Here is an 11,273-nt window from a genome sequence, read left to right as displayed (position 1 = left end):
AATACCAACAGGCTTTCTAGAAAATGGGCTGAACTGGAAGAGTCCCATTTCACTGAGTGTTCCTGAGGCATGTTGGTGTAACTTAGGTGTAAGGTGTTGAACGTGGGAGCCCCTGCAGAGGCTGTGTGTACACCCGTGTGTACACCCGTCCCTCCGAGGAAGCGCCCTGCAAGGGACTTGGGGGCAGCTGGGGTCCGGAGCTGTGCCCTCGGTGGTGTTTGGGCTGGGGACGTTAGCTGTGGCCACCCCTAAAAGCAGGGGCTGTGCGGAGGGTGGCCAGGGAGGTCCGTGTGTCCCTCCGTAGGGCGGTAGGGCCGTGGAGGGGGGCAGGAGTTGGTGGCACTGAGATGGTGGGAGCCTGTACCAAAGCAGGGACCACCGTGTCTCAGGCTGTGCTGGGAGCATCCTCATCTTCTCCCCATAACCTGCCTACGGGGCAGGAAACTCAAAAAAGAGGGAGAGGTGGTCCAGTAAAATTTGGAGGAGGGCTGTGAGCCCAAAAGGCCTGGAGGGCTCATCCTGGGGCTGCTGGTCACTTCTGCCAGGCCACCAACTCATGGAGTCCCGGTGGGTTTTGCCGTGAAGGTGACAGGGGCATCTTCAAGGGAAAAGGACAAGGGAACCTGGCACTTTGCTTCCAGCTGGGTGGGAGAAGCTTTCTCTTGGGTCCTCCATGAAGTCACACAGTGGTTTTGGCTAAAAGGTCCCCAGCAAGAGCGGCTTGACTTCATCCCACTTCTTCAATGCCTCGGTCCTCTCTTTGGGAGATTAGTTGTGTTGCCCCATTGCTGCTGGTGACTCTGGGTGCTGCCAGGAACCTGTGCCGGCTCCCCAAACAGGCACTGTCTGGTGAGAGGAGCTGCTCTCTCTCCAGGAGGAAACTCCTGTGCCAAGATAGCACTTAGCTCCTGTCTCCCACAGACGCTAATGGGTGTCTGCCCTGGGATGGCCTGTCCAGTGTCACTTGTCCAGGTGACGGCCCAACCAGGCATTTTAATCTCCATCCATCTGCTCCTGTGTAACTTACCTCCCAGAAATAAAAGAAGAGCAAACAGGGTACCAAGTCAGCATGTTTCAGTGAGCAGACCTTTGATAGAGATGGAGGGAGGATTTGCATTAATTTAGAGGAAATACCCTTGTTTCTTTTAGTTTATCCCATTAGAAAAGAAGCAGGGGGGCTGGGGTGTGTTTAATGTACAGACATTGACATGTGGGACTTGCAGAGCTGCCGGGAGCTGCTCGTCTTGGCAGGCAGTGCCTTTACCAGCCGTGCACATGGCAAACCAGAGCCCGGCACAGTCCCTTGTACCCCAGTTGTGGTGGGACAGTGCTGGAGGAGCTAATGGGGCTTGGACTTCTTGCTCCATCCAGGATGTGTGACCGCAACGGCGGGCGGCGGCTCCGGCAGTGGCTGATCGAGCAGATTGACAGCGAGCTGTACCCCGGGCTCATCTGGGAGAATGAGGAGAAAACCATGTTCCGCATCCCATGGAAACACGCTGGGAAGCAGGACTACAACCAGGAGGTGGATGCCTCTATTTTCAAGGTAGGGACAGATGGTTAATGCCTTTTCTCTATGACTCTTGTGCTCTGTGATGCTGTTTTTTCCTTGCTGATAGTCCCACTGGTGGGAGATGTCCATGTTCCCTGTGGGTTTTGCACCTCTGACCCTTGCAGGATGTGTTTCACTCCACATACTCTTTTGGGGGTATTTGTGCCTTTTTGCCCAATGTTGGTACCAATTTTTGGTTTGTTTTCAGCAGATTTGAGGTCTGGTCTGGCATGAGAAGGAGTTTGATGTGTTCCTTTTGAACTGCTCTAAACTTCTTATCAGGCTATTCTTGAGAAAATGCTGGATTTACACAAAAAAAAAAAAAAGACTTTGCAGGAGGGAAGGAAGTTTTGGATTTACTGGAGGCTGGGGAGGGGATTTCCAGTTTTGGGGAAAAACTGGAAAATTCCATCCTGAACCAAAAAGGTCAGGCTCTTCCCCAGGAATTCCCTCTGCTCCTGCTTCCAAATATTGGTACTGGTGAGCAAGTTCATTTTCAGGGCAGTGACGGCTGGTTAGTGGTTGGTTGGGGAACACTGAGTTATGAGGGTGGTGTTGAATTCAGCCATATGAGAATATATAAATATGTGTGAAATAAATGCATATTAAAAACCCCCATGTTCTACAGTTTTCACTATACATATTTTGCAGTTGCCCTTCAGTGGTAAAATGTATTCTCCCACCAAATGCATAAAGGATGTTCTGATGTTAAGAAGAAACTGGCTTTCACTTACTAGTCAGGAGCTGGAAAATAAGCTTTATTTGTGTGTGACTCTATTTTTTTGATGGAGGTGTTACCAGGTCATTAGGAACACCACTGCTTCACCAGTGATTCCTCATATCCCCAGCAGCTCCTGACCCATTGGTGCGGAGATGAAGCCACACGTGATCTTGAAGGGGGTTGAAGGGGTTTGCACAGCTCATGTGGAGGGTTGTTTTTTGTTGCTTTGTTTTAGGCCTGGGCTGTTTTCAAAGGCAAGTTCAAAGAAGGTGACAAAGCGGAGCCAGCCACGTGGAAGACGCGACTACGTTGTGCCTTGAACAAGAGCCCTGACTTTGAGGAGGTGACGGATAGGTCCCAGCTGGACATCTCTGAGCCCTACAAGGTCTACAGGATCGTGCCAGAGGAGGAACAAAAAGGTGAGTGCCCTGGTAAGGGACTGACCCCCAAATGCAGGTCGGTTCTGTGAGTAACCACAGGCTTGTGCCGCTGACCTACATCGGAGTGGAGCTTCCTGGCCAGGCGCCGCTCTTGTGCCGTGCTGCTTTGCTTGTCCTGCTTTGCAGATGTCCCCTGTGTCATTGCGGTGGCAATGACAGGGGGAGGAAGGACGGGCTTGGTTTTCTACCCTCCTCTAAAGAGCTGCTTAGGAAACAGGCGATAACTGCAGCATTGCATAACTGTCCATCCCATAAGGATGTCGTAGGGGCCAATCCAAAATGCTTCCCTGTGTTGGGGGGCTACTTGAGCCCCATGCCCTTGTCTGGGCAGGTGGCAGGGTGCTGCAATAAATCCCTTCTCTCTTACCAGCAGTGATTAGAGTAGCAGTAGTTTTGCACAGAGCTTTGGCTGCTGCGATGTCCGGTGTGGCCCAGGTTGCACTAAGTATATCTCTGTTTGTGGTTAGGTGTGTGTACGCCTTTTCCTTTTTTCTTTTTTTTTTAAAGTGAAAAACTTCTGAAAAAAAGAATAATCTTGCTGTCAGGAAATCTGCCTTTAGCATCTCTGTCTCCTCCAGCCGTGTTCACACGGGGGGTACGCCGCTGCTATGCAAATGGCACTGCAGGTTCCCACCGACAGCACGACGGCACCCGGGGCGGCTGGCGGAAAAAGGAGAAGCAGCAGCCCCGGTCTCTGGGGTGCTCATAAAAATCAACCTTCTGCTCTGGCTCTGGCTCTGCTACTGGCTGGACTTTGATTTTTATTTCCCCGCCCCTTGCTGCTTGTCCCCATGCCTTGGGGCAATAGGTGGCAAACTGCTTTTTTCTTTGGGTCCTGAAAAGCAGCTCTGTGTGGAGCTGGGGGGGCTGCGACCCCCCCAGAGGTGCTGTTATGTGGCTCTGCTGTGGTTCTCGGTTTCATAACTTTTGTGGGGTGAAGGGTTTCTAAAAGCCAGCGGTGAGATGAGCCGTGGTGTGGGTGTGCTCACTGCATCCCGGCCTCTCCTTCCAGGCAAAGCGAGCCTTCCCAATGGGAGCAGCCTGAGTGATGTCACGGAGATGGACTGCAGTTCCTCTGCGATCGATGACCTCATCAAAGAGGTAAGCCGTCACCTTGGCTGGAGGTGGATGGGTGGTGGGTAGTTGCCTGATAAAGTGTTGTCTTCCCAAAACTTTGCAGATTGAATTTTAGGAATTGGCCTGGTGGGTGATTCCATGTTTTGCAACTTGTTCATGTGAGCCAGCACCAGGACATGGTTGCTGATAATGGCTCGAACTTTTGATTTGCATCGGGGTGGGCAAGACCTTTGGCAGGGGGTGGGGGCTGTTTTGCTGCTCTGTTCCCCTTCTCGGCCCTGTCATGTTGGGCTGCTTCTGCTCAATAGCTCTTGACGGTGTTGTTCTAGCGTACAGCCTGGGGAATGCCAAACTTGCTCTTTCTAACAAAAAAAGTTTGTTGGCATCCTGTTGTGATTCCCATTTGGGTACTCAGAGCACTGTAAGTGTCTTGGTGTAAGGCAGTGGCTGCCCAAGGCATCAAGCCCATCCTGATGCCAGTGTCTGCTTTCACACAGCCTGCCTGTGTAGATGAATACTTGGGCATCATCAAGAGAAGCCCCTCACCCCCCCAGGAGACCTGCAGAAACCCCCCGATACCTGACTGGTGGGTGCAGCAGCCCAGCCCTGGTAAGTAGCTGACAGCATGTGCAGTGTGTAACCGGACTGAGATTTCTCTCTGGGGCAGAAAAAACCACTGTGTGGTGATGGATAATGAACTACAGTTGTATTTTATCTTCCTTATTAAGAATGCTTAAAGTGTTAATTAGGAACACTGTGGTTAGTACCACGCACCCAACTGTGTGTGTTGCACAAGACTAAATCCACCTGGGAGTATCTCTGGCATCTCCCATGTGGGACCTGGGAAGCCTGACATGCTTGGGAGAGAAAACTGGGGGCCTGTGGAGGGGAGAGGGGTGGGATTTGGGTTTGGGAGCAGGGCACACAGTCACAGCTTGGCTTTCTCTCCGCCCACAGCACTGCCCCTGATGAATGGATACTCTGGCTATGAGCAGCATCATTCAGGTAAGGCACTCCTCTGCTTGGCTGTGGCCATCAAAAGTCCTGGGGCTCGGTCTCGCATGTGTGGTGGCAGAAGGTGGCTCTGAATCTGCTCCCCACCTTGGGGCAGGCTTTGCTCTGGGTTTGGGAGGTCCCATACCCTCCTGAGTTTGGGAATCCACCAGGTTTGCATGCTGAGCAGGGACATGTCCTACCTGGTGTCTTGTTGGCCAAGGTCCTGGCACAGGGGGACTGCCCTGGGATGCTGGAATCAGCTGTGCCTTTGGGAGGGATCTTCCTGCAGCAAGGGAAGTGTGGAGCAAAGGCAGGAGGAAGGGGTTTAGTACAGGGAGCTCTCACTTGCTGATCAGTGCTGCTACCAGGCTCCATGCAGGAGGAGATGTCCTTGGAGGTCTCCAAGTGAGGCTTGCTTCCCCGAAGTTTTGCAGCTTGCGTGGGGTTTGGGCATTGCAATGAGGAGCAGGCAGGATCTGCCTTCTCCTGATGGGTGGTGTATGTGCCCTTTACTCCTCCAGGTTACTCCCAAATGGTGATCAGCTTCTACTACGGCGGGAGGCTGGTGGGCCACATCACCACCACGTGCACCGAGGGCTGCCGGATCTCGCTCAGCCAGCCCTCCAGCCACGGTGAGAAGCTGTACGCCCCAGATGCCCTGGAGCACGTGCGGTTCCCTTCGGCCGATGCCATCCAGAACGACCGCCAGAAACAGATCACCAGGAAGCTCTTTGGACACCTGGAGAGGGGTGTCCTGCTGCACAGCAACAAGCAAGGCATCTTCATCAAGAGGCTGTGCCAGGGCAGGGTCTTCTGGAGTGGGAACACCGTGGTCTACAAGGACAGGCCCAACAAACTGGACCGGGATGAAGTGGTGAAGATATTTGACACCAACTTGTTCTTCAGAGGTTGGTAGGAGTTCCCATCTCTCCATCCACTCAGGGAGGGTTGGAAGGGTGGAGCCCTTTGTGCTTGGAGCACTTTAAAGTCATCCCTGGTGCGTTACTCAAGTGCTTTGGTTGGGTAGCTGACGCTACCAGATCTAGGAAGGAATAACCTGGTGTGTTGTGTCACTTAGCAAATGCCTCCCAGTTGGAGGCTTTGCCCAGCAAAGCTGGCTCCTCCTGAGCCCACACCCTTCTTCCATGGCAGGGTGCTTGGTCCCAGATCTGTGTAGCAGAGGCTGGCAGATTGCCGCAGACTGCTTCCAACTGTTCCCCTCTCCTTGCAGAGCTGCAGCAGTTTTACAACAACCAGGGCCGCTTCCCGGACAGCAGAGTCATGCTGTGCTTTGGAGAGGAGTTCCCAGACGCTGTGCCCCTGCGATGTAAGCTCATCCTTGTCCAGGTACGGAGGGCTGCCCTTCGGAGCTCTGCTGCTGAACTTCTCCCCCTTGTCTGGAGCGTATTGTCCTTGTTCCCTCGCAAGCAGGGCTTTGGCTTCAACCCCTGGAGCCACAGACCACTGGGGTGCCTGATCCGGTTGGGTGGTGGGTATGGCATGAGTATTGGCTTATCCATGACCTCCTGAGGTGCTTGGGCTGTTGTTGGTCAGGCTCCTCGATTGGGGTAGATCATGTTTGCAAACAAAGCTCCCAAATGGCAAAAGCTTTTCTAAATCGCTAGGAAATCTGTTTTCTTCCTCCTCTTCCTGATTCTTGGCACTGGGACCTCTTCCCTCCCCTGTGGGAAATGGGGGGAATAAATCCCTGGAACGATTGAGTTGAGGGACAGCCTTGAGCTGAGCAGCCAACAGACGCAGTGAACAACTGTAGTGGATGGCAGTGGGTCTGGGAAACCCTGGGGAGGATGAAGGAGGGGACAGGATGGAAGGGGCAGTCCCCATGGCTCTGGCCAGAAACTGCTCCCTGGAGAAGCTGAAGCAATCCTGGGATCCCAAAGCCTTGAGGCAATGCATAGTGTGTTCCTGGAGCCAGCACCCAGTGTGGGACCCCCTTGGGCCAACGAGGCTGCAGCAGCAGGGACATGGCATGGAGGGTACAGCGTGGGTGTCGCATCCACCCTTGAGAGAGACCCTCTGAGTCTGTGAGGTCTTGGGGGAGGATTTCACAAGTCCAGAGACTGGCCCTATGCCTCCTCACACAACTTTCTGACTTGATCCCCTCTTCTTGCCTTGGGTGTCTGCACCAGAGCATTGCTCTGGGATGTGCCCCAGCCTGTCCTCACCTCCTTACAGCTCTTTTGGGAGAGGATCTCTTGTGACTGCTCCTTTTCTCCTAGAGATGCTTTGCCAAGGTGGCTTGTGGAGTTGGATCTGTTGGCCTGGCTGGACAGGGTCTGTTGGGCACAACTGCTCTGCTGTGTCTCTCCCACCCAATACCCCGCTGCCTGGGCTCGTGGGAGTGGATGGCAGCAGTGGGAGATGCCCAAAGAGGTTTCTCTTCTTTTGGTGTGTTCATAACTCTCCTTCTTGTGTAGGTGGAGCAGCTGTGTGTCAGGCAGGTGGTGGAGGAGGCTGGGAAGACCTGCAGCAGCAGCCCCATGCTCCCCATAGCTGATGAGACACCGCATGACCAGGTGTACAGGATCTTCCAGGACATCTGCACGACGCACCAGCGGCCACTCTTCAGAGAGAACCAGCAGATTGCTGTCTGAGCCTCCTTCTCTGCAGGCGCAGTGTGGTGGATGGGTTGGAGATAGACCCAGTTTGGTCCCATTAGTGCCTAAATTCCCATTTTTAAAAAGTTGGTTTTTGTTCTTTGTTTCCAGTCCAGAGTCTGAATAATTACAGTAGTAAAAACTGCCATGAGAAGGGAGGTCACATGCTCGGTGTCTGTCCCACTTCACTGTTTAAAAAATGACTTTTGCACCAAGCAGGGTAGTCCCGGTACTGTTGCCTATAGCTGAAGGCAGGGGGAGGAGGGAGCGTGTGAACCGTGTGGGAAGGTCAGGGCTGGGAGTGCTTTGTGCTGTCATTTGTTAGTGGCCAGTCAAGCAGAACCCAAAATAACAGCTATAACTACCTGCCCCAGCAATCTGGAACCCTAACCTTGCTGTGAAGAGTGACTTGGTAGGAGGTGACTCTTGGAAAAGCCTTAAAATGCTCAAATCTAGGAAATTCCTTCCAGAAATCAGTCTTTTTTCCCCAAAGAGTCCTGCTGATGGAGGGTAGGGTGTGCCTTCCAAGGAAAACTTCTCAAATTCCTCTTTATTTTTGCTATAAGGTTTATATGTCTGTCTACCCAAGTAATTTGAAATTTGGAAACCAATGCAGAGGTTATATATGTGAATGTTGAATATAAGAACGTAGGAATCTTAATTTTTCCGAACCAGAGACCGAGTTTATATATAATCTTTAATTTTAAAGATTGCAGCATAGTGTGAATAGGTTGGCTTCACCCTCCCAAGTGCACATGTTGGTCTCTCCCAAGCGTGACCAGGCAGCGGCATCCATGTGTAAATCCTCATTAACACGCTTCGTGTGTGCACCCAGCACTGGGGAACTGCTTGGCCATGGGGCTTGTGCCTTGCAGCTGCCAAAACAGGACGGCACGTGTGTGCATGCTAAGCTGCCTATTTATTTTATGCCTGAGGTTTATTCATTTTTTTGGGGTATTGTTTTGTAATTTTCCTGCAATTAAAGTGCTATATTTTGTATTTCTCTTGCAATGTGGTTTTTGGTTGCAATGAGTGTGGTGTTAAATATCTGGTAGGGGAGAGCTTGATCTCTGACTTGTTCCTGTCCCTGGTTTTCCTTGCAGTGGGGTCTGTGTTAAGCCTCTGCTGTCACCTCCCTCCTGCTCTGTAACTGCCCCACTTCATCTCTGGGGCAGGGGAGGAGCAAGCCAAAATGCTGTAATGCAGTGGAAGAGGGAAAAGGGTATCACTCGTTGGGCCTTGATTCAAGGGGGCATGAACATGGGTCCCTGCTCCTCTGCCACAGCACTGATGTGGACTGGGATGCTCCAAGGTCATGGGATGGAGAGGCAGCTGTTTGTGGTCCTGCTCAATGACATGCTGTAGTCCCTTCATTTTCTGGTGGATCTGTTCCCCACTGTCTTCTCCTACCTGCTGTTGGAGGTTGGTGGTGTTTAGGGAGAACGAAGAGCAAAAAGGGACCATCTGCCTTGGTCAGTAAAAGTCAGTGTTGCAGCAGGGGAGGTTGAGCATCTGCACCCAACCTTCATTCAGCACAAGCCTGTGTCTGGGGGCAACACCCCGAGAGGCTTTGGAAGGGTGGGAGGACCAGGTTTGATTTGACCCAGTCTCCTGTGGAGGACAGACACCTATACCAGCTCCTTCCGCACAGCAGGCTCGGCCGTGTGCTCTGGGTCAGCTTTGCCAAGGGGTACAGGCAGGGAAGCACCAGCCTTCATGGGGTGACACCAATGCCCATGGTTCTGGGTGACAGGGGCACTTGGGAAGGGGATGTCTGGAGATAGTCTCAGCTGGAGGCTGAGTCTCCTTGGAAGATGCTGGAGCAACCTGTTCTAGTGGAGAGTGTCCCTGCCCATGGCAGGAGGGTTGGAACTAGATGATCTTTAAGGTCCCTTCTAACCCAAACCAGTCTGTGATTCTATGCTGGAGGTGGATGCAAAGCTGTCCTCCCTGCTTGGGTATCAAAGCAGATCAGCCCTTTTTGATGCTCTGCCTCTTTCTGTTAATGACAGACCTTCCCACGCATGAGTGTGTGGTCAGGGCATGGTTAAGAAGTGAGGTCCCTGAGTCCCTGACCACAACTCACCTCTGTTCCACGAGGTTGTTCCGGCTGCAGGACTGCTGTTTTTTTCAGGTAAGCAACTCAACCTTTCTAATGAAGCCTACACAAAACAAGCATTCAACTCCCATGGGACTTGAAGCTGACCCCCTGCATCCCTCCAGGGTAAGCAGTTACAATCTCTGTCCCAAAGAGCAGTAGGTGCCCAGCAGACATCACACAACTTGGAGCACCCAAAATATGCTCTCAGCTGGGAGACCTAGCTGAAACTGTGTGGTTATATATCAAGGGGGGCCCTGCACCCCAAGCTATTTATGCTGTGAGCACCCCTCTCTATGGACAAGTTGTTCTCTATGCCCCAGCCGTGCTGGTGGGATGCTCACGGTCCTTCCTGTGCCTTGTGTGTGTCCCTTGCAGGCATTATGGCATGTAGCTTTGGCTCTTGTGAGCGGAGATGGCTGCGGACCAAGATTTTTGAGGATGCACCAACATCCCAAGCGCAATGAAGTCCCCAGCTCCTGTAAACTTACAGGATGCTTTGTCACAGAGGTGGGGATTGCACCTTGCAGGTGCACCATCAGCATTCAGCCCCAGCCCTCCCCTGCCCCTCCCGAGGTGGTGTCCCCGTGGGGTTTGATCCTTGGTGCTCCCTCAGAGCGCGAGGAAGATTCACCTTCCCCGTGGGTCAGGTGCCTGGCGAAGGGGAGGTGGGAGCAAGACCCCCACTGCGGTCTGTGCTGGAACAACATGTGCCCACTTGTGAAACACATGATGGGCTGCAGGCTGGGCCACCATAAACACCGCTTGCGGTTTCCCCAGATGTCCTGGTGCAAGTCCTTCCTCAGAAACCACCATCTTGTGCTCGCCTGGAGCCACCTGCTACGAATTCAGGGCTGTTTCAATTTCTACCCCTAGACCACGGAAGAGTGGTGGAAAGCAGAGGTACCTTTTGTTGGACTCGGCTGCGGTGTTTATTTTTAGCGTTACCATTGTGTCTCAGAGCCCAGAGCTCGGTTTGGGACCGTGCGGTGCCTTGCTCCATAAAATCTGAAGTGTGGCTCCCAGCTTCCAAGTGATGCCCAAGAGGAGGCAACTGATGGGTGTGGAAGAAACAGCAGGACAGCATCGTGTGGCAGAGGTGGGATTCAAGAAGGATAATGCGGTGGGGTGCGCGGCTATGGGCAGAGGTCCCCTTTGTGCTCAGGTCTTGGGTAGGACTCACAGTAGTGTTGGGTTTGTGCTTAATGCTTGGCCCAAGATGAGCTTTTCTATCCCAAAATCCATGAGAGAAGCCTCCGAGGCTGATGTTTACTCACAGACAAAGGACCAGCAGATGGGAGCAGGTTCCGAGGTAACCACCAGATTTCACTAAGGGATGATCTGGCCCAGCCTCGCAGTGGTCTCTGGAAAAGCCAGGAGGAATTTTTGCACATCTCTTACTTTCCTCCCCAAACCCTTTGGCCAAGCAGGCAGGGCACTGCCGTGGCCATCACCCCAGCCCTGCGCCTCTCTAGGCCCCAGGCAGCTCGGGTGAGCTGCTCGATGCAGCTGCGCCGAGTCTTGGTGGTTTTGTGTGACCGGGGACTCGAATACTTTCGTTGGTTTCTGTTCACTTGGGTTCTTCTCTATGGCCTCACTGAAGTGAAACCTCAGTGCCTGGTGTCAGCTCTTCTTTATCAATGGCTCATCTGTGGGCAAGTCCGGATTGGGGCCCATGTCTTCAGTTGAGGGTCCCATCCCCAAATCCTGGGGAAGCAGTACCTGCTGCATATATAGCATCAGTGGCACAGGCTGCACCCCCTCCACTGAA

At 52.9% G+C, this 11,273-nt stretch overlaps 1 protein-coding gene across 1 annotated transcript; it reads left to right on the top strand.

Moving 5' to 3' along the window:
• The first annotated feature begins 1,372 nt into the window (after positions 1–1,372).
• Positions 1,373–7,401, top strand: IRF8 (interferon regulatory factor 8). The gene is made up of 8 exons (XM_010158282.1): positions 1,373–1,546; positions 2,509–2,692; positions 3,726–3,814; positions 4,288–4,399; positions 4,748–4,795; positions 5,308–5,694; positions 6,018–6,133; positions 7,225–7,401. The coding sequence occupies exons 1-8, from the start codon at positions 1,373–1,375 to the stop codon at positions 7,399–7,401; spliced, it is 1,287 nt and encodes a 428-aa protein (XP_010156584.1).
• The last annotated feature ends 3,872 nt before the right edge of the window (positions 7,402–11,273 follow it).

Source organism: Eurypyga helias, unplaced genomic scaffold (assembly GCF_000690775.1).
Source record: "Eurypyga helias isolate BGI_N326 unplaced genomic scaffold, ASM69077v1 Scaffold7559, whole genome shotgun sequence".
Classification (NCBI taxonomy): Eukaryota; Metazoa; Chordata; class Aves; order Eurypygiformes; family Eurypygidae; genus Eurypyga; species Eurypyga helias.
This window is presented reverse-complemented; position numbering and strand designations above follow the sequence as displayed.

Bases quoted from the DNA above. Each gene is read 5' to 3' on its own strand.
- IRF8 (XM_010158282.1), top strand. From the start codon at position 1,373: ATGTGTGACCGCAACGGCGGGCGGCGGCTCCGGCAGTGGCTGATCGAG. The intron at 4,400-4,747 runs GTAAGTAGCTGA...CTCCGCCCACAG, and splicing joins GGTGCAGCAGCCCAGCCCTG to CACTGCCCCTGATGAATGGA. The intron at 4,796-5,307 runs GTAAGGCACTCC...TTACTCCTCCAG, and splicing joins CTATGAGCAGCATCATTCAG to GTTACTCCCAAATGGTGATC.